Source organism: Pipistrellus kuhlii, unplaced genomic scaffold (genome assembly GCF_014108245.1).
Source record: "Pipistrellus kuhlii isolate mPipKuh1 unplaced genomic scaffold, mPipKuh1.p scaffold_m20_p_21, whole genome shotgun sequence".
Taxonomy (NCBI): domain Eukaryota; kingdom Metazoa; phylum Chordata; class Mammalia; order Chiroptera; family Vespertilionidae; genus Pipistrellus; species Pipistrellus kuhlii.
The window spans coordinates 10,190,975-10,218,027 of NW_023425520.1; the positions used below are offsets into that span (position 1 = coordinate 10,190,975).

General features: G+C 52.2%; 1 protein-coding gene across 4 annotated transcripts in view; it reads left to right on the plus strand.

Annotated features, from left to right (window-relative positions):
* The window catches only part of ARHGEF18 (Rho/Rac guanine nucleotide exchange factor 18), a 47,540-nt gene that overhangs the window by 12,719 nt on the left and 7,768 nt on the right, over positions 1-27,053 (plus strand). For 2 of the 4 annotated variants that reach the window (XM_045585972.1, XM_036450084.2), the window contains exons 1-10: positions 14,658-15,040; positions 15,807-15,919; positions 16,035-16,175; positions 18,033-18,283; positions 19,940-20,065; positions 21,390-21,507; positions 22,254-22,502; positions 23,869-23,945; positions 24,963-25,141; positions 26,184-26,275. In XM_045585972.1, the coding sequence (XP_045441928.1) occupies positions 14,673-15,040; positions 15,807-15,919; positions 16,035-16,175; positions 18,033-18,283; positions 19,940-20,065; positions 21,390-21,507; positions 22,254-22,502; positions 23,869-23,945; positions 24,963-25,141; positions 26,184-26,275 (1,714 nt within the window). In that variant the 5' untranslated portion in view covers positions 14,658-14,672. Of the gene's footprint in view, positions 1-14,657; positions 15,041-15,806; positions 15,920-16,034; positions 16,176-18,032; positions 18,284-19,939; positions 20,066-21,389; positions 21,508-22,253; positions 22,503-23,868; positions 23,946-24,962; positions 25,142-26,183; positions 26,276-27,053 lie in introns of those variants that run through there. The other 2 variants (XM_045585974.1, XM_045585973.1) reach the window with 2 other exon arrangements.

Consider the following 27,053-nt stretch of genomic DNA (forward strand, 5'->3'; position numbering starts at 1 on the left):
CCTGCCCTTCCCAGGTCGCCGTCCGGTCCTGTCCCCTGCATCTCCCTGCAGCCCTCCCCGCCCACCCCGACGCTGCAGCCACTGTTTCCAGGGGCAAATCTGACCGAATGCCTGCGCGTAAACCTCTCTAGCTTCGTTTCAGTGGTGAACTATGAACTCCAGTTTGAGTCACTCGACAAGCCCATGCCCAGCGGAGTGGGAGCATGGGGGGGCGGGGAGGGCGGAGGGGGCCGCAGGGCGCTGTGGACATCTTCCTCTGCCTCCTGGCTTCAGATCCAACGTGAACAAGGGTCCTTCCGGTGGAGCGCTCGGGCCGCACTGTCACAGTTTTGTGCTGCTGTTGGCGATCTCATTGAAATTGGTGCCGAAGCTCCGGCTAGCATTCCGGAGCACAGGAGGGCCAGGGTGCCGTGCAGAGAAAACACTGTGTTAGACAGACTTCATTCATGTCTCAGCTATCCTGCTGTTGGCCATCAGTTCAGGGTGAATGAACCAACAGTATATATTAAATGAGGCATCTTTCAACCAGAACATGCAGAGCACAGTGATGGGTTGATGGGTTGACCAAAACATGACCCTGGATTCCCTCAGGAGCAGTGGCTCGGGATTTGCCAGTTCAGTGTTCTCAGCCACTTTATAGACACAGCTACTGAGATGATGAGCATTAACTCTCCATCGTGTACACGATGGGGGTGGTGCTAGGAGGAAAATAAAACCAGAGGGGCATGTGTGTGTTGGGCTCATGTCCTGGGGCCTCTGAGGAAGGAAGTGGGGGGCAGGCTGAAGGAACGGTGACTGCAGGAGCCCAGCGGAGTGTCTGTGTTTGGGGGACATGGATGAGGCCGAGGTGGCTGGAGCCAGGACGGGGGAGATGAGAGCAGGGAGATGGGCCAGAGGCCAGCTGACTGTAAGGTCTCATAGCAAACAGGTTGGGCTTTGTGGGCCACTTCCATCTCTGTCACATATTATTTCTCTCCTTTTTTTTTTTATAGCCTTTTAAAATGTAGAGCATAGTCATGGCGCAAAGATGCTGGATTTGGCCTTGGGCCACATTTTGTCATTCCCTCCCGGAGGCTCTGGAGGGAGATGGGAGCCTGGCGAACCCTTGGTCAGGGGAGGAGTCTATTGGCTTGGTGTTCCCGGCATCGTTCTGGCAGCTGCTTGGGAGTGAGCAGTCGTATAGATAGGCAACACTAATACTTACATCATGACAGATCTATTCCAGAATGTTCTCCATCCATTACAGCCACCTTCTGAAGAGGGTTCTTCTGTTACACCCATTCTACAGATGGGAAAATGGAGGCAGGGAGCAATTAGGTCATTAGTTCAGGATCTCATAGGATGGGACTTGAACCTGAGGGGCCTAGCTCCAGCTCCTGTATTCCTAATGTTGCCCTGAACTGCCTTGAACTGTTTGCCAGTAAAGTAAGGACTGTGTTGGATTTAGAAATGTGGAGAAGAGGGAGGGCCATCTGATCCTTATGGATTCGAGGAAGAAAGAGGGAAAGAGGACGTAGAGACAGTGTGGAGAGGGTTTCTTTGAGTTTCTACAGATACAGATGGTCCCTGACTTACAGTGATTTGATTTAGGATTTTTCAACTTGACAATGGTGCGCAAGCAATATGCATACTCCGAGTTTTGAATTAGGATCTGGAGATACATGCATGGTCCGATACACTTCTATGGTGCTGGGCAGCAGCGTGAGAGGTTTGCCCAGAGGACGGGCTGAGTTGTGATGTAACTTACAATGGATTTATCAGGCATAACCCCATTGTAAGTCGAGCGGCATCTGTACTTGTTTAGGGGGGGTCTTTGCTGTAGTAGTGGCGAGGTCTCCTGCCCAGCGTCTCCACAGCCCAACAGTCCAGCTTCACAGCATAGACTGTCACACTTCTCGTTGGCCAGAAGCTTCGTGAAACAGGCCAGGTCTGCCTTGTACTCCAGCTGCTGGTGAGCGTACTGGGGTCTGGGTCCTCAGACCTGAAACATCTATTCAACACATCTCTATTGGGCACCATGGTACACTGGGAACACACGGCCCTCGAGTTATGTTTGACACCCAGACATGACACTCACTTCCCCGGCAAGGTGCCCTACTCCGCATCACTCCATTGTCTCTCCATGTTCATGGTGGCCCTGCCCCATTCTCTCATGGAACCACTGCTCATCTGCGTAGGGCCCTTCCCTCAGGCCGGCAGCACAAGCCCTAGTCATTTAGCCAAGGCTGTGGCCTGTTTGGGTGGCCACTCCCACCCCTCACCTGCTGCCTGCGTGTCTCCCCACACCTGACTGTCTGCCTGGCTTTGGTGTGAAGCCCGGACTCCCCGGCCTGGTGGTGCCCCTCTTTGGGATACAGGCCCCCACTGGCCTCATCTCGCCAGTGTTTAAACCCTGAACCCCAACCACACTGACAGGCAGCACGGACCTCAGAGTCCCTGGGTGCCCTTGGCCAGCTGGCTTTGGGGTGAGGCCAGAATCCCTCGGGGCCACTCTCCTCTACTCCCCGCCCCCACAGCCTAGGCCGGCCCTGCTTCCTTTACCTGTCACTGCTGACTTTAATTGCACTGCCTCACTGAACCTTGACCTTCTCGAGGGCAAGGTCTGGTGCCACTCATCAAGGGTGTTAGCATTGCCTTGTATCTGAGTGCTCTGTCAGCCTGCTCCTGGGTACACAGCTCTGGTCCCTCCAGGGAGGGCATCCAAAGGTGAGGGTTACGCCCATTCTTGGCTCTTTCACTGTAAAGACAATCGGCTATTGAAGGACTATCGCGTCGGTTAAAGAAAAGAAGGCTCTACGTAGACTGTGTGGCTGCTGGACTCTGATGGAAGGTGGGGCAGGAGATGGTCAGGAAGTGGCTGTTAACCCTCACGGCTCACATCTCAGTGAACTGAACGCTGTGTGCTGACCCGGCTCCCCCCGTCCTGGGTTCCCTGCAAGCTGACCTCTCAGCCCCTCTTCTCCTTGGGCCTCGGGGGGGATCCTGCTGCCCTGGCTGATCTCACAAGGATAACGCTCCTCCGTACCTGCCCACAGGCATTCCCGCCCTCAGCCCCAACATGTGGGCCTTCCTGACAGTCTTCTTTTTAATACTTTTAAATTTATAAGCCTATGTTTTATTGTCCACAATGTTGTCTATTTTAATGAATAGTTCACATGCGCTGGAAAAAATGTGAATTTTTCTGCTGTTGTTGGGTGGACTGTTCTACAAATATAAAGGAGGGGACACTGGTGGTGTCATTTGTAATCCCCAAGATCTCCCTCAGGCTCTACAGACCCAGAATTTTCTTTTTAAATATATTTTATCGATTTTTTACAGAGAGGAAGGGATAGGGATAGAAGAGTAGAAACATTGATGAGAGAGAAACATCTATCAGCTGACTCCTGCACACTCCCTACTGGGTATGTGCCCGCAACCAAGGTACATGCCCTTGACCGGAATCGAACCTGGGACCCTTCAGTCTGCAGGCCGATGCTCTAGCCACTGAGTCAAACTGGCCAGGGCTGGAGGGTTCTCATTTTCTTTTCCTTTTTAAAAAATATGTTTTTATTGATTTCAAAGAGGAAGGGAGAGGGAGAGAGAGACAGAAACATCAATGATGAGAATTACTGATTGGCCGCCTCCTGCACACCCCCCACTGGGGAATCAAGCCCACACTCATGCATATGCCCTTGACCGGAATCAAACCCAGGATTGAATTGAACCCAGGATCGAATCTAGCCATTGAATAGCCAAACCGGCAAGGGCTGAATTCTCATTTTTAATAAACCGTAACTTCAAAGCTTTTTTGGGGGGGTGGGGAGACTGCCCACTTAATTATTTATTGGTAAATAAGGTATGTCTCTAATTAATGTCTAATACTAAGATGGCATTTCTCTAAGTTATTCTTGTTTAATAATGTTAAGAAGGTGCCCTGGCCAGTGTGGCTCAGTGGGCTGGGCGTTGTCCTGCATCTCAAAGTGTTGGTGGTCCAGTTCCTGGTCAGGGCACATATCCGGGTTGTGGGCCTTGATCCCTGGTAGGCAATATACAGGAGACAACTGATCAATGTTCTCTCTCACATTGATGTTTCTCTCTCTCTTTCTCCCTTCCTTTCTCAAAAAATCAATAAAAATTCTTTAAAACTAAGGCAAACTGCTTAGGTGAGTCATCTTAGGGGTGAAAAGAACAAGGTGGAAGGAACATTCTTGGGCACAGATCCAGCCAGCTGCACACAGAGATTCCTGGCTGATGAAAAACAGCCCCATGAAACACTGATAAGGGCACAGGAAAACATGTCGCCGATGCCTCTATTACCTGAATCTGATGCCTCTTGGTTAATAGCAGTACCAGAGCGAACTTCAAATGTGAAAGAGGGAACATTAAAACAAAGTGAAAATTAACCGTATTCTAACCACCTCTTACAACTGTCTCTGGCCCCGCCTTTATTTGCATGGGTGTGTGTATTTATAACCACAGTGACTACAAATGCTGCCCATGTTTCACCATGCTGTGGTCCTTGTAAATGCTGTTTAATCATTTGCCTTCCAGTTGCATACACGAGTCTCAGAGAGACAGAATTATGGAGGCAAAGGTCAGGTATGATCACCAGACTGCTTTTCCAAAGTGCTGCACAGACTAGTACATGGTCCAGGGCGTGTGGAAGGCCGGCCTCTGTGCAAGTGATGGGCTGCAGGCTGGAGTGCCCCATGGGGTGAATCTCCAGGGAAAGGGTTTGGGGAGGGGGTGGATTAGAGAGGAAGACTCGGGAGATGCCGAAGGCAGGCTCCGGTTACAGGCAGCCCACAGAGGGCAGCTCCTGAGACAGGCTGGGCACCAGGAGGCCTCTTCAGGCAGAGGCTCCCCGGCTGGGGTGAAGGGACTGCTGGGGTGCTTGGGGTGCGGGGGACAAGTGTGGGTTGAACGGAAGACATACCTCCAGTGCCAGAAGGCGCAATCTCTAAGATAATGGACATGAGTGTTCTGTTTTTTTGTTGGTAGTACTTTTGTTATTTTAAACTTTTCCTTTCAAAATCACTATAGATTCACAGTTAATTCAAAGGTAGGTACAGAGGAGTTACATGTCACCTTAACCCAGTTCTCCCCAATGCTTACTTTTTAGGTAACTGTATAGGATATCAAAACCAGCAAGTTGTCATGGGGACAGTGTGATCTAGTTCTGTGTGCAAAATGAAATCGCACTGCAGGTTCCCATCACCACCACCGTCAAGATCAGGACTGTTCCATCATTTCAAAGATCACCCTTGAACTTGAACTTTATGATCACACCTGTTCCCCACCATCACTAACCCCAGGCAGTCGCTTATCTGTTCTCCATCTCTGTAATTTCATTTTCCTATTTCAAGAATGTTCTGCAGCCCAGGCCAGTGTGGCTCCGTTGGTTGAGCTTTGTCCTGTGCACTGAGATCACTGGTTCGATTCCCTGTCAGGGCACATGCCAGGTTGTAGCCTCTATTCCCAGAAGGGGGCGTGCAGGAGGCAGCTGATCAATGTTTCTCTCTCCCTCTCCCTCTCTCTAAAACCAATAAGAAAAAAAAATAAAAAAATTAAAAAAAAAAAAAATATATATATATATATATTTATTTATTTATTTATTTATTTATTTATTTTTAGGAAAGAATGTTCTATAAATGGAATCATGCAGTGACTTTTTGCTGAGAGGTGTTCCATGGGCCACAGTTTATCTGACCATTTGCCCAGTGAAAGACATGTAGGTTGTTCCGGTTTGGAGCTATTAAGAATAAAGCTGCTACCAACAGTTGTGAACGGGTTTTTGCCTAGACACAAGTTTTGCATTTCTGAGATTAATACTGAGAGGTGCAGTTATTTCGTTTTCTTTACAAACTGCCCAAGTGTTTCCTGAGCGGCTGCACCGTTTTATATTCCCACCAGCTACGTGCGAATATTCCAGTTTCTCCACATCCTCGCCAGCATTTAGCGTCGGCACTGTTTTTTATGCTCAGCGTTCTGTTTGTGATAACTCAAGGCGCTTTTAATTTGCATTTCTCTAATGGCCAGGGATGTGGAACACCTCTTATACTTTCTGGTCATCTATTTACTCCAGGGAAATGTATCTTCATCTCTTTTGCTCATTTTCTAAATGGGTTGTTTGTACGTTTACTCTTGAGTTTTGAGAGTTCTTTGTTAGACGGGTGGTTTGCAATATTCCCTCCTCCCCCTAGCTTGTCATTTATCCTCTTCACAGGCTTTTCCACAGCAAAGGTTTGCATTATTATGAAGTCAATTTATAGATTTTAAAATGTGGACTGGGCTCTTGGTGTCATATCAAAAAACCCTTCAATATCCAAGCTGTAGTTCCTGAAGATCTGTGGAAAGTTTTATAATGTTACATTTTCCAAATAAATCTGTGCTCCATTCTGATTTTTGTGACAAGCATGAAGTTTAGGTTGAGGTTTATTTTTATGCTCACAGACATGGGTGTCATTTTTCTTGCTACCCATAGAGTAATACAGAATATGGTTTTGTGGTATTGTACAGCTGACCCTTGAACAATATGGGTTTGGACTGCATGGGTACATTTAAGTATATTTTTGAGATTTTCTTACTACCGTGAAGCAATTGTGTCAATTACACGAGACCAGAGGTCACCAACCTGTGGTTCGTGGACACTGGTGGTCTGTGAGGTCCGAAAGGTTGGCCACATAAAGCAATCATATTGCTGCTGCTTCATTATCAGTGCCTGACTGTTACACATGTAAATAAATATGAGTGCCTTTTGCACAATATCTTTTCATGTTTGAGGTCTAGTCTTTGTGATACATAGAATATCTACAGTGTTTCTGTATCACATAGGACAATATTGATGGTGGTGCTGACAGATAATTTATCTTGTAAGCAGACAATATAAACTTATAGTATGGATAAATACAGTACAGTGCTGTAAATGTATTTTCTCTTATGATTTTCTCAATGACATCTTTTCTCTAGTTTGCTTTATTGTGATAATACAGTATGTAGTACTTAGAACACACACAATATGTGTTACACAACCGCTCCTGTTATTAGTGAAGCTACTGTCAACAGCAGGCTATTAGTCGTTAGGTTTTGGAGGAGTCGAAAGTTCTATGCAGATTTTTTACTGCCGGTGTCAGCACCCCTAACCCCACGTCTCTCAGTGAATGGCATATCTGCATGTCCTGTATGATGATTATGCAAAAAATATGTTTACTATTAATATTATTCTTTTGCTATTTGTGAGAGATTTTTCAACACAAATCCCCAGTCATCATTACTAAACATTATTTTTCAACTTATAAAACTATTTATACCAGCAATTAACTGTGGATTATTTCTACTTTTATATCTTTTTGTGGTTTTTAAGTTTTCTGCACACATAGACAAGCAGATACCACAGTTTTTTAAACGTTATTCACTGGGTTTGCCACATTTGGGGAGTACGGGACTCGTGTGCTTTTTATTGGGTAAGATCGGGTTTAGAAAGAGTATTCTTTCTGGCTCACGTTATCTGCTAAGCCACCAGATACCCTTTTTTCCTTTGTGCCCCAAAACGTGGGTTATGGTGTTTTTCTCCTCCTATAGTTTTACTCTTTGTTATAGCACCTTGCTTGTGTGATATCAAAATGAAGCAGATCAGAGAAATCAATGAGTCATCTTGGCATCGATTTAGTCTATTCTCAGGTGTCAGAAAAGACGGGGACTGTGAACTGAAAACTTCATCTTGTATCAGAGCTTCTTAATTGTCTCTCTAACACTTACCCATAGCTCAAGCTTGCTAGAACTCTCCAGAGACCAGCGACGACGCTGTCAGCCTGAAAGTTTGTTGAGATAAAGAATGGGGGCAGGGCGGGGTACACAGGCCCTCACTGCCTGTGAGAAAAGGAGCAGTTATTTCGAAGCCACGCCTTGGGAACAGCTGTTCCTGCCTAAAAGTGCAGCTTGTCTGGCCCGTTTGTGTGGCTTTTTGCAGAAAACGGCAGAACCTCTGTGCCAGGGTCCAGCTGCCCTCCAGAGATGGTGCCAGCTGCTTTTCCGTCAAACAGCAGGGAGACTCTGCCATTTAGAATATAAATTCTCGTTGAAAGTCAATTTTTCTAGAAGCCAGTGTGTTTTGAGATGATAAAGGACCATTTAAAACCAATCAAGATGATCACTTGATAGGCCAAATTAAGCTTTCTCAAAAAATGACTTTCAAAGGATTTGTAGCTATTAAATCTCATTGCTCTTTCTAACGAGGGTCCTTAGAATTCCTACAAAGGCTAATGGGGTCGTGTTTGTGTGTTAGAGGGGAAGGTGTGTGACCTAAGGGACTCACGGTCTCAGGAGGAGCATAACTGCGCTGGAAAGTGCCCCCGAACCTGACCGTGTTGTGGAGTCCGTTGTCAGGCAGGACCCTGGTGTCTCACACGGCTCGGTCTCATTTGCTCGGAGACTCCTCTTTGGTTCAAGAAACGAAGCTAAAACAGGCTTTAAAAGATCACGGGAACAGGCTGCCATCTGTGTGTGTCGCTGAGACGGGGAGTGTGTTTTCCTCCATTTTCACTGTCACGTCTTACCCATCCCTGCTGCTCCCTGGCTCGTCAGGAACAGCTCAGTGTGAGGCGATGGGCCTCTCAGCAGGGGGCAGACAGTGCTAATGAGGCTCTGGAGGGCGTCCCGCCCCTGCAGACAGCGGGGGCAGCGCTCACTCACCCTGCCCATCTGTCCCAGCGTGGCTGTCTGGGTTAGGAAAGCATGATAGCAGGACACACGCGTGTTTCTGTCTCACAAACACAAGCATGATGACTCCGTGTTAAACTACAAACCAAACGCCATGTTCCCCTGGAGAAGGCCGGCTGGTCCTCACCAGAGTTTATCCGTTTAATTCTCATTCCATCCAATTCACCCATTTAAATGTTCAATTCAGGGCCTTTTAGTATAGTCAGAGTCAGTGCAATTAATTTAGGACCCAAAAAATAACCCACGCCCACCCTCCAGTCTTCCCCAGACCTAGGCACCTCTTACTCTACTTCTGCCTCTGGGTTTGCCCGCTCTGCACACTTCCTGTAAAGTGGTCTGTGGCCGACCCTTCCCTCAGCGTATTTCCAAGGTCCACCCTCATTGTGGCAAGTATCTGGGCCGCAGCGAAGCCCGGGGTCTGAGGGAGAAAGGGAGGGGGGACCTGAGCCAGGGAATGCCTGCGGTCTCCCCGGGAGGAGAGGGTGAGGCAGGGCCGACGGCATTCGGACAGGCTCCTGTGAACGGTCCCAGCGGGCTCTGGGGCACAGGGCCTGGGAGATCATGCTTAAGGCAGGTGGGTGGTGGCCCTGAGTGTGAGAGCTCATTGGGGGGGGGCGGGGGGGGCGGGCTCTGGGCTGGTTGCTTTGCTTATTTATGAATTTAACTCCTGTAGGTGAGTCCTTACACCTCTAGGACTGGCTGCCCCTGCAGTAGGGGCAGTCCTTCAGGTGAGCGGGGCCCCAGATGTCAGACCATCAAAAATACAGAAAAAAGACACCGTTCACACAGCTGATCTCTGGCAGAGATACTGATTCATGTCTTGATCAAGCCGTTATTTCCAAGGCTGCATATGTCACAGAAAGACTCGACTGGTGGCTGTGTATCTCATTTTAAAAGTCTTAAGTAGCCGAAACCGGTTTGGCTCAGTGGATAGAGCATTGGTCTGCGGACTGAAAGGTCCCAGGTTCGATTCCGGTCAAGGGCATGTACCTTGGTTGTGGGCACATCCCCAGTAGGGGGTGAGTAGGAGGCAGCTGATTGATGTTTCTCTCTTATCGATGTTTCTAGCTCTCTATCTCTCTCCCTTCCTCTGTAAAAAATCAGTAATATATATATATATATATATATATATATATATATATATATATATATATATATATAAAGTTCCCCCCAAATAAAAGGCCATCTCCTATACTTTTTGGAAGTGTATGTGTAATGAATTATAAAGAAATCCGTGCTCTGTGGTGTGTGCAAATACAGGTGGTCTAAAATATAACTTCTCATTTAACACAATTTAGTCAATCCTTATTATTCACAGATTCTGTACTTATGAATTCACTTATTTGCTGAAATGTATTTGTAACCCCCAAATTGATACCAGGGGGGAGAAGGGGAGAAAGTCTTTTGCAGACTTGCAGAACAGCCTGGCCAGTGTGGTCCATTGGTTGAGCATCAGGAGCTTCCCAGTCTGGGCACATGCCCGGGTTGTGGGCTTAATTCCCAATGAGGAGCATGTGGGAGGCAGCTGATTGGTGGTTCTCTTTCATCATTGGTTGTTTCTATCTCTCGCCCTCTCCCTCCTTTCTCTGAAATCAAGAAAAACATTTTTTTAAATGAGTTGCCCAATGTGCATATTCCCAGCGAAGATGGAACAGGCAGCACTTTGGCAGTTCATGCTGTAACAAGTGCCCTTTGTGCAGTGTATTTAATGCGGGTATTTCCCTCACTCTGTACTCTTGGCGGCGATCTCACAGTTTAAAATGTCCTGTGAGCAGTACTGTCTAGTGTTCCTGAGCACAAGAAGACTGCAGGGTGCCTTATGTAGAAATTTATAGACATGAGGTACAGTGTTGTTGGGCATAAGTTCAGTGCTAATAGATTGACGTTGTGTTTGAATAAGGTGTCATTTAGCCCGGCCAGTGTGACTCAGTGGTTGAGCATCAACCCATGAACCAAGAGGTCATCAGTTCCATTCCCAGTCAGGGCACATGCCCAGGTTGTGGGTTTGATCCCCAATAAGGGGTGTGCAGGAGGCAGCCGATCGATGTTTGTCTCTCGTCGATGTTTTTCTCTGTTCTTCTCCCTTCCTCTCTCTCTCTAAAATCAATTAAAACATATTTAAAAACAAGGTGTCATTTAACAGAAACACATATAATACACGGTGATGTATTGAGTGGTTGATGAAAAAGTGTAGCTAAACAGTGATAGAGCCCTAACCAGCATTTCTCCTGTGAGCATACTAGGTTCAGTATTCCCTAATTCAGCGTCCACTGTGACTTTTTAGAACATCGTTATTGTGAATAATTCGAATCAACTGTAACTTTTTTAAAATACTTTTTTGTTGATTTTGGAGAGAGATAGGAAGGAAAAGGGAGACAGAGATGGAAACATCAATGACAGAAACTTTCATCAACTGCCTCCTGCACATTCCCTACTGGGGATTGAGCCCACAACCCGGGCCTGTGCCCTGACCTGGAACTGAACCGGCAACCTCTTGGTGCTTGGGATGATGCTCAACCAACTGGGCCACACTGCTGGACTCAACTGTAACTTTTTATTTTGAAATAGTTTAAGAGTCAAAGAAGTTGTAAAATAGTAGAGTCTCCGTGTACCCACCACCAAGTGTCTCCCAGTGACAATCTAATGTAACTATAATCCATTGTCAAAACCAGGACACTGATATTGGCTCAATGTTAACTTGAGGATAGACCCTATTTATTTTGCCAGTTGTTACATGTACTCTTGTGGGGGAAAGTGAGTATATAGTTCTTTGAAAATTTCTCCCACGTATAGATTTAAGTAACCAACACCACAGCCAAAATAAAGAAGCATTCCAGCACCCCAAAGAAACAATCATTTCTTTTTTTTAATAGTGATAAAATATACATAGGTACAGTTCATTAGTATTAGTACGCTGTCATACAACCATCCCGCTGTTCATCTCCAGAACGTTCTCATCTTCCCAAACTGGAACGCTGTCCCCAGTAAACACCAGCTTGGCCCCCCTTCCCCAGCCCATGGCTCCCATCGTCCACTTTCTGTCTCCGTGGTCTGACTCCACCAGGATAGGGATTTGCAGACTTTTTCATCTTGTGGCACAGATAAGCTAATTACGTACTGTAATCCTGTGGCACACAAAAAATATGTACATTTTGCCAATCTGACAAAAAAAATATATAGTTTTGATTCATTCACACCAGATAGGTACTATTGTATTAGCTATTGTCACTTTTAAATATAAATATAAATATATAAATATAAATATATGTATTTTTTAATTGATGATTTTTTTTTTTACAGGGAGGAAGGGAGAGGGAGAGAGAATTAGAAATATTGATGAGAGAGAAACATCAATCAGCTGCCTTCTGCACACCCCCTACTGGGGATGTGCCCGCCACCAGGGTACATGCCCTTGGCCAGAATTGAACCTGGGACCCTTGAGTGCACAGGCTGATGCTCTATCCACTGAGCCAAACCAGTTAGGGCTATTGTCACTTTTTTATTTAGTCAGTGCTCCTGACTAATTAGTCAGGTATTGCATGTTTTTAAAATTCTCTGTCCCACTGTTTGAAAATGGTTGCTGTCGGAACTCGGATGAGTAGAACCCTGCAATACCTGTCCTTCTATGGCTGGCTTATTTCACTGAGTGTGATGGCTCAAGGTTCATCGATGTAGGGTGTGTTAGACTGCCCTTCCTTTTTATGACTGAATAGCATTTCATGAAAAAAACGATTCCTTTACCTGTTTTGTAGGAGGCATGTCCTCCATTCAGTTGGGGAAGCAGACTGATCAGAATAAACAAGTGCAGTTGACCCTTGAACAACCTCTTGAACCAGTGATTCGTAGAGAAAGTTTTTCTTCTATGGACTGTTTGATTAAGATAGAATCCATCCACTTCAGGCAACACCAAGGGTCACAGGAACAATGTGTCAGGCCACCAGGATGCGAGGCAAAGGGTGCATTTCAGGATCTGCCTCATGTTTGTACGAGAAGGTCCTGAGGGCCTGGGCGGAGTTAATGTGGTGCAGAAATGGCAGCATTGTCTGCCCTGGGCCCCAAGGCCTCGGTTTCCTGGTGATTGCCAGCTGCTGCTGATGGTGATGTCACTCTGATGTCACTGCCCGTGGTATCCTCACCAGGCTGAGCTCGTTAAAGAATGAGTAGTGGGACAGTACGCTTTCTGTGCATGTGCGAGCTTTCTCATTCCTCCTCTACCAGAACTTTCCCCTGGACACATGCCCGCCGGCACACTGGCAAGCTCCCTGAATTTCCACCAAAACTAAAACTCACCCAGCAAGCTGAGCCCCGCACCCACTCATAAAGCTCCTAAAAGAAGTACAGTTTCCTGCGCCCACCCCTCGGGACAGCCTCGCTGCTTCTGAGGCCAGAGCTCCAGCCACTTTCTTCCAGAAACCTTGATGGGGACCCAGAGCCAGGTCGGGAACGCCACCAGGCAGATTTCTTTTTATGCTGCTGTTGATCTTGGAGCAAAGCTTTCAAATGTGGCTTTCACCCTGAGAATAAATTAACCAAGCAGCCTACTCAAGGCTTGAGTTAAATGGTTGACTAGGAAGGGGAAACCAGCCTAGTTAATGATAGCTTGGTTCTCAGAGAGTTGCTTCCATCAGTGGGAAGGTATCACCAGGGTAGGTGCTTCCTAGTAGCTCAGCTCTCAGAGGAGAGCGGGCAGCGCTTTGGCCCCTGCTGCACGTTGGGTTGGTGTGCAGCCACCCTACGGAAGAGGGTCCGCCTGCCGGCTACTTTGGTGTTAGATTCTACCAGAATTCTTATGGACCGTGGTGGCCTCAGCCTCAGAGTGTGTGTGTGTGTGTGTGTGTGTGTGTGTGTGTGTGTGATATCAGCACAGCCACAGGAGCACGGAGCCGTGTGTGTGTGTGTGTGTGTGTGTGTGTGTGTGTGTGAGGTCAGCACAGCCACAGGAGCACGGAGCCGTGTGTGTGTGTGTGTGTGTGTGTGTGTGTGTGTGTGAGGTCAGCACAGCCACAGGAGCACGGAGCCGTGTGTGTGTGTGTGTGTGTGTGTGTGTGTGTGATATCAGCACAGCCACAGGAGCACGGAGCCGTGTGTGTGTGTGTGTGTGTGTGTGTGTGTGTGTGAGGTCAGCACAGCCACAGGAGCACGGAGCCGTGTGTGTGTGTGTGTGTGTGTGTGTGTGTGTGAGGTCAGCACAGCCACAGGAGCACGGAGCCGTGTGTGTGTGTGTGTGTGTGTGTGTGTGAGGTCAGCACAGCCACAGGAGCACGGAGCCGTGTGTGTGTGTGTGTGTGTGTGTGTGTGTGTGTGTGATGTCAGCACAGACACAGGAGCACAGAGCCGTGTGTGTGTGTGTGTGTGTGATGTCAGCACAGACACAGGAGCACAGAGCCGTGTGTGTGTGTGTGTGTGTGTGTGTGTGTGTGTGATGTCAGCACAGACACAGGAGCACAGAGCCGTGTGTGTGTGTGTGTGTGTGTGTGTGTGTGTGATGTCAGCACAGACACAGGAGCACAGAGCCGTGTGTGTGTGTGTGTGTGTGTGTGTGTGTGTGTGATGTCAGCACAGCCACAGGAGCACGGAGCTGTGTGTGTGTGTGTGTGTATGTGTGTGTGTGAGGTCAGCACAGCCACAGGAGCATGGAGCCGTGTGTGTGTGTGTGTGTGTGTGTGTGTGTGTGAGGTCAGCACAGCCACAGGAGCACGGAGCTCCCTGTTTCATGATCTTAGCTTCTCTACAGTGAACAGACCTGCTCTCTGCTGTTGACTCCCCGCTGAGACAGAGGATGCTTTGTAGCTGTTATTCTACCAAAGGAAAAATGCGGTGCGATTTGCACCCTAAACGGTCACAGTAGGGACCAATTTCCTGTTTCCAGAGCGGCTGCTGTGGCCAATACAGTAAGAGCAGGCGCCACTTCACATTTCTAGAAGGATCTCACGGAGGCATAAAACTGCAAGGGTCCCGCAGCCCCGGCCGCCAGCATGGGGAACGCGCATTCCAGAGGCGGCGGCAGAGGCAGGGACAGTGGGCTGCACCGGCCCGAGCTGTCCTTCTATGGCTCCTTCCCTCGGAGATGGAGCGAGAATGTCTTTCTGAATAACGAGCTGCTAACCTCCAAGGTCCTGTCCATGCTGCGGCCACGGTCAGAGCAGGGCTGCCACTACCCTGCCCACTTTCTCAGCACCAACCCCGCCTTTGCCTCCGTCACAGCGTCCGTGAAGGAGCCGCCGAGGCCCACCCTCCTGTCCGACGGCAGCCTGGCCCTCTCCAGGAATGCCGGCATGACGGTCTCGCAGAAGGGGGGTCCGCAGCCAGCACCCAGCCACGCGGGAGCAGGGGCGAGGCTCGGGTAAGTGGTCCTCCCGCGGTCGGTGCGGGGGAGGGAGGGGCTGGTGTGGCAGTGCACGGGGACCTGCCGGCAGCCTCTCTGGAGGGAGACCTCGGGTGCGAGTCTGCTTGTGGGCCCCAGCCAAGAGGTGAGTGTCCGTGGACGCTTGTTTCAGAGCCACTGCTTGTCCTTTTTAAAAACAGGGTGTGTGTGCTTCATGCTCTCGGAGGACCCTCGTCCAGGGTCCCTTTCTTTACTCAGGACAGCGAGGCTAGAAGGCCCACTGAGGTTGCCGTGGAGCCTGCACCCTGTTATTTATGCCCCCACCCGTGTTTCCAGGACTCCGAGGTGGTTCGCTTTATACTTCCATCGGGGAGTGCCTGGTGCTAAACAGCGTCTTCGTGTGACCCTTGTTGGAGTGGGGCGGGGAGGAGCGGGTTGTCTTTCTCTGAAGAGGTCTCCCTCCGCCCGCTGAGTCAGGCTTTGCCTGGGAGCTCGGAACTCTCGCTTGAAGGCATTTGGGGTCCCTGGCCAGGAAAAGAGGCAGACACTTACCCACTCTGACCCGATCTGAGCATGGAAGCTCGTTTTGCTGGAAGCAGTTGTGTTGACAGGCTTCTAACTTTAAAAAGTGATTTGTGACAAAGTTAAGGTTTATATTAAAATCCACAAAGTTCTCAACTCATATTTAAGCAGATTGATTAACAGTCTGATTTGCCTTCATCGGATGGGGTGTGCATATTTAATTCAGTGTTTTGAAATGATTGTTTTTATGGTTTTTCTTTAGACCAGTCATAGGAGAGATGGATGAAGCCGACTCTGTATTTTTGAAATTTAAGCAGACAGCTGACGACTCCCTTTCACTTACATCCTCGAACGCCGAGTCCATTTTTGTAGAAGGTACAGTCACCCCAATTCCTCCACCCGCCTTGGGATGCTGGGACCACGTCAGTTTGTTGAGGGGATGCAGGCCAGTCAGGCTGCACGCTGAGCCTGCCCTCTCGCCCTTCCCCAGACTCCTACGCGGCATCACTGCGGAGTGAGATCGAATCGGACGCCCACGAGTTCGAGGCCGAGTCCTGGAGCCTGTCTGTGGACCCAGCGTACGCAAAGGAACAAAAGAAGGAGGTGGTGAAGAGACAGGATGTGATTTATGGTAAGAAATGCTAGGCCTCACACTAGCACTTCCTTTTTTTCTTTCCTTTTTTTCTTTTTCTCAAATTTTTCCACCTCGAATCTGGGCTCCACTGCTGACACCCCCTGAGACTCTGTCACCCGCTCACTGCTCTCCCCAGCACAGCCTGCCTTTGGGGCCAGGGAAGAGGTGGCCAGGAACATCCCCAAGAGTCAGGATGGCCGACTGCCCTGGCCTGACTCATACCTTGTTGGTGACCCTGGAGAGAAGGAAGGCTGAGCGCGGCTGTGACTGGGTGCTGGGGAAGCATGTCCTTTCTCCCCATGTGACTTGAGCACCAGCTTCATGGCAGGCGCTCCTTCCCATTGGCTGTCAGGTACCCGGGCCATGGGCAGCCACTGTCCTGAGACCGGAGGTTGTAGGTTGCAATGAAAACCGCAGCTCCTAAGGCACAGAGCCGTTCCCAGGCCAGGAGCCCCAGCCCTCCAGGCCCCTCTCAACAGGGTGACAAAGGCCCAGGGCAACCCACTGAAAGGGAGAGAAACATCGATTGGTTGCCTCTTGTACGCACCCCAGCCGAGGACTGAGCCCACAACCTAGGTAGGTGTCCTGACGGGAATCGAACCAATGACCTTTCGGTGTGCGGGATGATGCTTCAGCCAACTGAGTAAGCCCAGCCAGGGCTATTACTGGTTCTTCTCAGGGTCTTCTTCATGGGAACCATCCCCAACAATGAGTGTTGTGTCACCTGAGGGGGCACTTTCCTGTTCCTCAATGGCATTCTGGAAGGAAACTGCACTTCCTAAAGTGTCCTCTCTGTATCCCACACGGCAGGTCTAGCCCCGAGAGCTCCGTGTGCCACTTGGTAGTGTCCACTGGCACTCACATCCTACGTTTCCCACGCTGAGCTCCTGCTGGGCTGAGCGAGGTGGGTGTGGCTGTGGAGGAAAACCTCGGTGGATGCTTTCCCTCAGGGCCCAGAGCCAGGCCACAGATGCTGCAGAGAGGGACAGGGACCAGCCTAGATCCCCTTCCATTGGGCAGCCAGCTGCCACGTGACCTGTACTGCTGGGCAAACCCAGACTGCTTCCCGCCCTCCTCCAGCCCCACTGGACTCCTTGGCCCAGCCCCGTTGACCTTGGTTTTGTCTCGAACAGCTTTAAGGCCTTGCCTTGAAATAGAAAAACTCTTAACATAAAACCTGATCTTTCTTTGCCTTTTCAAATCTCACTTGCCCTGGCCAGGTGGCTTAGTCCGAGTCTGGCCATGGACATGCACAAATGTGCGAGTTTCACACCCAAGGAGTGGTGTTTATCCAGACAATCTTCTGGCTTAGACAGCCTTGAAATGTCTTTGTTCGACTCTAGGCACAAACCCTCCTGTGGCCCCAGCTGAGTTGTCTCAGTGGATAGAGCATTAGCCTGAGGACTGAGGGTCCTGGGTTTGATTCCTGTCAAGAGCATGTACCTCAGTTGTAGGCTCGATCCCCAGCCCCAGTTGGGAGGCAGCCAATAGATGTGTCTCTCACACATCAGTGTTTCTCTCCGTTTCTCCCGCTCCCTTCCACTCTCCCTAAGAATCAAACGAAAACTATCCTCAGGGTAGGATTAACAACAACAAAACGCCCTCCTGTGAATCTGAGGACTGAGCACACATCCTGGGTCCTCTCTGTCCTGATGTCACCCCATCCCTTACACTGGGCCCCTGCAGCCCTGGGGGAAGCCTGGCTCCTGGGCAGGAAGGCTGAGGAGGAGGACTGAGAAGTCAGCCTGGTGCGTGGTGGGCAGGCAGAATGCACAGTGTCCCCGGGGGACACACGAGGAGCCGGCCAGCGTGTGCTCCCACTCTGGGTAAGGTCTGTCGCCCGTGTCCCCGCAGAGCTGATGCAGACCGAGGTGCACCATGTGCGGACGCTCAAGATCATGCTCAAGGTCTACTCCAGGGCCCTGCAGGAGGAGCTGCAGTTCAGCAGCAAGGCCATCGGCCGCCTCTTCCCGTGTGCGGACGACCTGCTCGAGGTGCATGGCCACTTCCTCTCTCGACTGAAGGAACGCCGCCAGGAGTCCCTGGAAGAGGGCAGCGACCGGAATTACATCATCCGGAAAATCGGGGACCTCCTGGTCCAGCAGGTGGGCAAGGCCCGAACAAGCCCCGCCCCCTGTTTCTCCCAATAACAAAAACACGGCTCCCTGCAGTATTGTAATTCATAAAACATACACCTGGTCTTCATCCAGCTTCCTGGCTCACAGCTCCCCAGCCCTGGGACTGCCTGAGTGCTGGAGCACAAGGTGTCTGGTGTGTGAACGCGGTAACTTTTCGAAAGAGCGTAGGATGGGAGCCGATTGCCAGGGGGCCCGACCATGTCTCTGAGGGTTGGAATTTTGTCCCACCCCCGACACTGGGCGGGAAGAGGGGCTAGAGGCTGAATCAGTTGATCGTGGTCAGTGAGTTAACCAATAGCCACGGTGTAGTGAAGCCTCAGTGAAAACCCACTGCGGTTGGGGGAGCTTGCAGGCTGCGAGCACAGGCAGGTTGGGGAGTGGTGCCTGGGCAGGTCAGGGAGCTCTGTGCTTTCCCCACCCTGGCCCCACGCCTCTCTCCTATCAGGCTGTTCCTGGGTTACATCCTTTACACCAAACCAGTGACCTAGCAAGTCCCATGTCTCTCCCTCTGTGAGCCCCTCTAGCAAATGCAGCAGACCCGAGAAGGGGATGTGGGAACCTCTGATTATCGCCCGTTGGTCAGGAGCTCGGTGACACCTGGTGTCTTGGGGAGGGATACTTCTGAGGGGCTGAACCCTTAACTGGAATCTCATGCCGTCTCCAGGTCGACAGTGTCAGACCCTGCTGTTGTCTGAGAATCATTCCTGTGGAGGAACTGGGCCCAGGAACCCTTTCCCCCGATTGGTGGAGAGCCTGCCGCTCTCGAAGACAGTGAGCCAGGGCCCTTCCTGCCGCGAGTGCGGCTAATGGTCTGACACAGCGGTCAGCAAACCTCGAGCCACATGCGGCTCTTTGGCCCCTTGAGTGTGGCACTTCCACAAAATGCCACGTGTGGGCGTGCGATTGAAACTTCGTGGCCCATGCCCAGAAGTCGGTTTTCAGCCTGGGCGAGTCTATTTTGAAGAAGTGGTTTTAACGCCGAGCCACACTCAAGGGGCCAAAGAGCCTCATGTGGCTCAAGAGCCGCGGTTTGCCGACCACTGGTCTAACACCACAAACATCTAAATAGCAACACACTTGTGCAATCACTGTCCAACTGTGAATTCTGGACTTTTCTTTGGTTAGTTGGCTGGTCTTTATTTTTTTATCTTGGTGGCTGTGTTTTGATTATTAGAAGCGTATCAATGACCCAATGCCATTCATGGGGGGTTGGGGGGGTTGGCCCTGAATTGACTTTGGAGTCAACCTCCGAGTCTTGGCCAAGATTGACAGAGGATCTCATTACCCCTCATCTGACCTCAGAGTGCCTTTAGAATCAGCTCATTAGAACTAATTAGAAGATCCCCCTTTTGCTTTAAAATTTTTCTAACATTCTTTGGCTTAAATTTCTTTTTCCGCCTCAGATTTCAGGAAGTTGTTACAGCACTCTGGTGGCATGAAGCCGTGAGCACTTTGCGTTCCTTGTGCCTTGCCGTGAGGCACCTGTAATGAAGCATGCTGTGTCTGTCTGTGTGTTAGAGAAGGAAGTGAAACTGAGTGAACTTAGTATTTGTTTTAGGAAAAAACAGATGAGCTGGAAGCAAACTTTCCATGGTGGTTAACATCTGCACTGTCTTTCTTCAGTTTTCAGGTGAAAATGGAGAGAGGATGAAAAAGAAATATGGTGTCTTCTGCAGTGGACACAACGAAGCAGTCAGTCACTACAAGTTGCTGCTGCAGCAAAATAAGAAGTTTCAAAACTTGATCAAGGTAAAAATTTATTATTATTTTCATTAAAAACATGTCCTCTTTGCTGTAGGTTTTTTCCCACAGAGCTGTTTGGGGATCCTTGATGAAGGTACCTGTGTTGTTATTTCATTCTTAATGACACGCTCATTCAGAACAAGTCAGTGGAACCTTCTGGAGAATCCCCAGGTGCAAAGTAGAGTTGGAGCTTTGTTCCTCCCCACACCAGGGTGGCCCCTGAGATGCCCCAGCAGAGCCCACTGGCCATCTTTCTCAGTGTTGAGGTAACACAAGTGTGGTTTCAAGGGGCACCCTTCCCTGGAAACCACCCCCTCCAGAGTCACCTGTTAGGGCTTCAGACACTCCAGCTGATGCACGAGTGCCTTCCTCCAACCCTTTGCCTCCTCCCCTCTCCGGTCCCCATCTGTTCCCTGACAGCCTGTGCAATGACCACACTCCTCTTTGGCCTCTCAGTGTGTGGACACTCAAACTCAGAACTAAAAATATGTCCCCAGCCTGGGTCAGCCGGGTCGGGCAAGGCCCACCTCCCATGTTCTAGAAAGTACACCTGGTCTAGAAAGACCGCTGGGCTCCGTCGGCGTGGCTCCGCAGCAGCCCTGCCCCGATCCTGAAGGTTCCACCTCCTGCACCTGCACCCTGAGGTGACGTTCTCTCACTGATGGTCATTTCACTCTGTTATCATCCTAGTGCGTAGGCATGAAAGGGAGAGGGCACTGCGGGGCCTGAATGTATCCGTGCTGAGAGTGGGACAGGCCACCGACGTCATGAGCTAGAAGCACCTGGAAAGTGGGAAGGCTGTGATGAATCTCACATCCCACCGGGCCTCCCCAGGCCTCTCAGTGCTGGCGTCTTTGAAGCAGGCGGACGGGGGGTTGGTACGCTCTGGAGAGCTGCTCCCAGTCCCCACCCGGGAGTGGCTTCTGAAGGCCCCTTCGTGGGCTCTTACCACGGGTGTGCATCAGACGCCAGCAGGGAGCGGTTCAGGAGGCCCCGGCCCAGTCGTTCCGGAAGGTTCCAACAGCGTCAGTCAGGGTTGGGGATCTTCCCACGTAGGGGAGCGTGTGTGCATCACGCAGCTCTCCTGGGGGTCCCATAGCCGCTCTCAGCTGGTCTCTCGGGGGCCTCTTTGCAACAGGCGTGGCTGTCTTGGCCTTTGTTGCCTTTACGCATACGGCCGGGATCCCTGCTTTTAAAATCTGGTGAGGTGCGAGGAAAGGTCCCCATCAGCCAAAGAGGAAGGAGCTCCAGCCTTGGGATCTGAGCGGGTTCAGTGCGCTGGCTCGGCAGGAATAAGGGTCAGTGTGTCATGTTTCTTTCCATCGCCTAGAAACTCGGCAGCTCCTCCATCGTGAGGCGCCTGGGCGTACAGGAGTGCATTCTTCTGGTCACTCAACGCATCACCAAGTACCCCGTGCTGGTGGAGCGCATCATCCAGAACACGGAAGGTGCGGCAGCCGCCCCCCCTTGCCCACTGGTGCGGGGGGCTGTCTCCGATAAGTGTCCCTCGGGTTTGTCCCTGGTTCTCTGAATTCAGCTGAGCGTGGCGATCGTGAGCTGAGGGCCGCCATGCGAACCCACTGTGTTGGGTGCTGGGGTTTCCAACAAAGAAAGATGGGCACTGAGTCTCCTTTGCCTGCCATTACCCCGGCCCCTGGCACAGGCATCTGGGGAGCGGATGAATGATGGAGAAAGTGCCCTTGTTAAGGTCACTCCTGAGTGATCCAGACGGGCACAGAGTCCATGGCCAGGGCCACGAGAGGGACTTGCCTACATCATGGAGGGCAGAGAAGGCACGCCCCCAGCTCCGTGGCCAGCACGCCCTGGCACGCTCCCTCGCCCCCAGGGGATTTGAGCGTGGGGAAATGAGCACGTTTCCCAGCACGAAAGCCGGACCCCCAGCCCGTGGTAAAGGCGGGTGCCGGGAGGCTGCTCGCCGAGCGGGCCCTCGGAGCTGGCAGGTGCTTCTGCCCTGCGGTGCGCGCGCCTCGCTGCGACAGAAGCGCCTGGAAAAGCCAGGCGCTGGCCGGGCGTGTTGGAGCAGCATTTATGTTTTGGGAAATTCAAGTTGGGAGGTGATTCTGGAGGGTCCTTCAGGCAGTGGCCTCGGGGGAAGCGCTCACAGGCCCGTAGCGTGTCCACCTCTCCCGTTCACGAGCGCCGACGAAAGCACTAACTCTGCTCTGTGTGGCAGCTGGCTCCAAGGACCACGAAGACCTGACCCAGGCCCTGAACCTCATCAGAGACATTATCTCCCAAGTGGACACCCAGGTCAGCGAGTGCGAGAAAGGCCAGCGCCTCAGGGAGATCGCAGGGAGGATGGACCTGAAGTCCTCCAGCAAGCTCAAGAACGGGCTGCCCTTCCGCAAGGAGGAGATGCTGCAGCGGCAGCTGCAGCTGGAGGGCCCGCTGGCCTGGAAGACCACGGCCGGGCGCCTGAAAGGTGACCTGCGGCACGGCAGCTCGCTCTGGGAGGGTGGCCCTCTCCGAGGAGCGGCTCCCGTCTTCGACCGGTGGCACCTTCTTGGTTTGGTGCCACCTTCTTGAATGGGTGCTGCCACCTTGGAGTGCTGCCATGACCTGGGAGGAGGAGGTGCCCTCTGGGTCAGCGAGCACCGTTTAGGGTGGGAGGATGCCGGCTGCCAGAGCCACTGCAGCCTGGCTACTTGGTGGCTGAAGGGAGGGAGCGTGCAGAGTCAGGATGAGCACGGCAGTCAGGAGTGGAGTGAGAATGAGATGCACCAGCACCCCCACCCTCCAGGTGTGAGACGGTGTGATGCACACCAGGAGGCCACAGGGCTCACACTTTTGAACAGAAATCCAAAGCTTCATGAGGCCCAGGTTACTTCCAGATGGTGCGCCTGCAGAGGGCCCACCAGCAAAGAAACTGCACAGACCTGGTGTCCCCAAGCGTCCCAGTCACTGCTAAGGGTGTGCTCTGAGCCCAGCTTTCAGAACTCATGGTCTGATCTCACGCTCGAGGTTCCCCTCCATTGCATGAGCCTCTAGAAGCAGCCCGGCCTGTCCACGACCTCGGCACCTGTAAGATCCCAGAGGGAGCGGCACAGTCTCCGGGCGTCCGACGACGGAGAGTGTGTGTGCGTTTTGCAGGACACGCGTCCAGTAGAACAGTGTAGTGCTTCCTGTGTGCCAAACCCTGCAGTGGGTGGTAGAAGGCCCCGCCCTTATGGGGCTCCAGTCAGCGGGCAGAGAGAAGCCAGTCCACAGAGACGGGGGCGAAGTGTAGAGAGTGCTTTGGAGGCAGCCGGAGGCTGGTTGAGGGTGTCTGGTTCTCCCCAAGAAGGAGGCCGTGTTCAGGGCATGAGTGTTCGTGTGGGAAACACGCAGGACCTGCACCAAGTGCGCGGGTGCTGTGAGGTGTTCCTGCAGGGACCAGACACCGCCTGCTGCCCGGACCCGAGGCTCAGGCCGCGCCGGGATGGGAGTGCATCACTGCGGTCAGAGGCAGCAGGCCAGGCCCACCACCTCAGGTCCTGGGTGGCCCGGGCAGGTAGAAGCAGGAGAGGGGTGCGGAGTTCTCATCTGAGAAATCACAGTGAGAGAACCGCGAAGGCCAGGCCGGCAGGCACCATTACAGCAGGGGATTAGGGCCAGGCCTGGCAGTGCGGTGCAGACACGTGGGGACCCAGGCAGGCGGTGGGAGGCGTGAGAGTGAAAGGAAACCTCGGGCTCCTGCAGAGCGTCCTGGCTCTGGGCTAGTGGCCAGGCTCCTCCGGTCCCGCGCCTCCCGGCTGCCAGCAGGCCGCTCACGGCCCCGCCGTGCATTGCCTCCTGTCCTCTCTCCGCAGATGTCCTTGCCGTCCTGTTGACCGATGTGCTGTTGCTGCTGCAAGAAAAGGACCAGAAGTACGTCTTCGCTTCTGTGGTATGTGTCCTCTCTCCACGCCAAGAGCTGCTTTAAAGCGACTGCGCAGGAGGCGCTGGTGGGGAGTGGCCGGGCTGCATCCACAACGAGGCGAGAACAGCACAGAGCGAGGTGGCGAGATAAGCCCATCCCTAAGTCACGTGCTGTCCCCGGTCCTGCCAGGGCCAGAAGGTTCCGGAAGGCAGTTGTAGACGTTCCCCAGGACAGGGGTCTTACCTAGTTGGTCTGGCGAGGCTGCGCGGGCTCGTGCGGACACCCTCTGTCTGCATTTCTGTCTTTCTGTCACAGGCGCTCAGAGCCTCAGGCCCCGGCATCCTTGCAGGAAAGCACCTCCCCCCTTCCCAGGGACTTTCTGGCTCGTCAGGCAGCCACCACCCTGTGTTGTGCCCAGTTGATCCCACAGCAGGCTGCCCCAGAGACCTGGCTGTGGGAGCCACGCCTGCCACGGGCTCCGCGCAGCCAGAGGGTTGGGGGCTGGGCTGGGATGCCAGTCACCCTCCCGGCCCACAGCCCCGGGATTTGGCTTCCTCCTCTGCTCCCCTAGAGGGCCCCGGTCCTCGGGGTTTAACAGCACAGCCCTCCCTGTGGGGAGGCGTTAGTGCCCCTGCCAGCCTCCAGGTCCACCTGACGAGGAGGGCAGCGCTGGCTCATTATGAAATCATGTACCTTTCCCAGGTTTAAAAGCCTCCCATGTTTCCCAGCACACAGACGGGGCCAGCCAACCACCACGGCCCCTCCCCTGGCCAGCCCCGCCCCCGATCAAGGGCAGGGCCAGCCCACAAACCGCCAGCAGCCGCTCTGGGCCCCACCCAGGCACGAATTCATGTACTGGGCCTCTAGTTGATTATAAAACACATTTGTTTGAGTCCATTAAACAGATGGCATTAAAGCATACAAGGATGTCATTGCAATAGTGTCTCTTCCCCCAGATGGTAAAATACTTCTTCTCGGGATGGTTTGAAAACCAGGGGGTGCCCTGCAGTAAAAGGTGACACTCCCACCTCGTCCCCCATGCAGGACTCGAAGCGCCCCGTCATCTCGTTACAAAAGCTCATTGTGAGGGAAGTAGCCAACGAGGAAAAGGCCATGTTCCTGATCAGCGCCTCCCTGCAAGGGCCTGAGATGTACGAGATTTACACGGGCTCCAAGGAGGAGAGAAACGCCTGGATGGCACACATCCGAAGGGCCGTGGAGAGGTGAGCAGGGCCTATGTGCTCCTTTTTGCCCTTGGCTGTGACCTTGCCCTGCCCCAGAGAACACCAGAAATCACAGGCAGACGGACCTTTGCTTTCCCTCCCACTTTTCACCTTGTGTTTTTCCATCCCTCTATTTAAAAGATGCCACCATGCCGACTCCTCTGAAAGGGCCCCAAAGTGTCTCGCCAGGGGACGTGGAGCCAGGCAGCTCTGACTTCCGTTCTGGTGGGACACCACCTAGCACCCAGGCTGTGCCCATCCTGTCAACACCCACCTCCCTGCACCCCACCCTCATTGGGGCCAGACCTGATGGAGCAAATCATGGCATCCTGTCCTCCTCCGGCCAGGGAGCCTCAGGACCCCAGCCCTGTGCTTCTGCGGGGTGCCTGGCTGCTGTTCCACCCAGCAGATGGGGAAGGTGGCCCGGCCCCCCCACCTGGCAGCCTGCCACTTCCTCTCTGCCTGGCAACCTCCCAAAGCCTTAGCCTGCCTGGCACTCCCTCCCTCCTCGCCTCAGCTCCGCCAGCCTTGCGGCCTCCGTGCTGGGTGGTCCCTAGGGAACGAGCTGTCCCCATCTCTTCCTCCAGCCATGGCCGGCAGTTAAAATGTGTGGCTGGTCCTGGCCCAGTAGTTCAGTTGGTTAGAGCATCGTCCTGATACACCAAGGTTTCAGGTTTGAACCCTGGTCCAGACACATACTAAAATTAACCAGTGAATGCATAAGTAAGTGGCCAACAAATTGATATGTATCTTTCTCTCTCGAAATCAAATTTAAAAAGCGGTGACATGGCTTTCAAGGCATTTTAAGTAAACAAACAAATAAATAATAAAGCCCGGGCTGGTTATATCCCAGCACTGAGATTAGGTTCGTGCTCATGGCTGTCTTTCTCTTCCCTGTCCTGCTGCTGCAACACTGCCGAGCTAATCCTACCACAAAATGAGATCCCCTCTAGCAGCTGGTTCTGCAGATACGCTTCTCGGGGCCCATTTCCGAGCCAGTCAGCTCGTGAGCGTTCTCAGCCATCTGCCCCCCTCCCCGCAGCTGTCCGGTCGAGGACGAAGGGCCCTTCATCGAGACTGAAGAGGAGAGGAAGGTGGTGGAGGCCCGCGCCCTGAGGTTGAGGGACTTCCAAGGTAAGAGGGAGGGAGACTGGGCACCTGCACCCACAGATGTGCCCCCTAGTGGTGGTGACATAGCCCTGCAGAGCACTGCTTAGGCAGCAGGCCTAGCCCCACCAGTGGTGTTTCTCTTCTGTCCCATTGGGATTGGCCATGGCGCAAGTGACCGGTGGTCTGCTGTGGGGGGGGCATGGCCACCCTGCAAACCACCACAGGCCCCTCGCCCGGGCTGCTCCATGCCCCAAGGGAACCCCCACCCTGATCCAGGACACCCTTCAGGGCAAACCAGCTGGCCCCACCCATGTACCAGGCCTCTATCCTAATAAAAGAGTAATATGCAAATTAAATTAACTATCACTTCAACGCACAAGATGGCTGCCCCCATGTGAACACAAGATGGCCACCACAAGATGGCCAGCAGGAGAGGGCAGTTGGGAGGGATCAGGCCTGCAGGGGAGGGCAGTTAGGGGCAATCCGGCTGGCAGGGGAGTGGTTAGGGGGTGATCAGGCTGGCAGGCAGAAGCAGTTAGGGGCAGTCAGGAAGGCAGGCAGGTGAGCAGTTGGGAGCCAGCAGTCCTAGATTGTAGAGTGATGTCCAGCTGCCCATTTAGGCCCAATTCTATGGTAGGATCAGGCCTAAATGGGCAGCCGGACATTCCTCGAGGGGTCCCAGATTGGAGAGGGTGCAGGCTGGGCTGAGAGACTCTCCCCCCCCCCTCCTCCCCTCCTCCCCCCAGTGCACACATTTCTTGCACCAGGCCTCTAGTTAATTAATAAAAACGTCCAAAAGAAA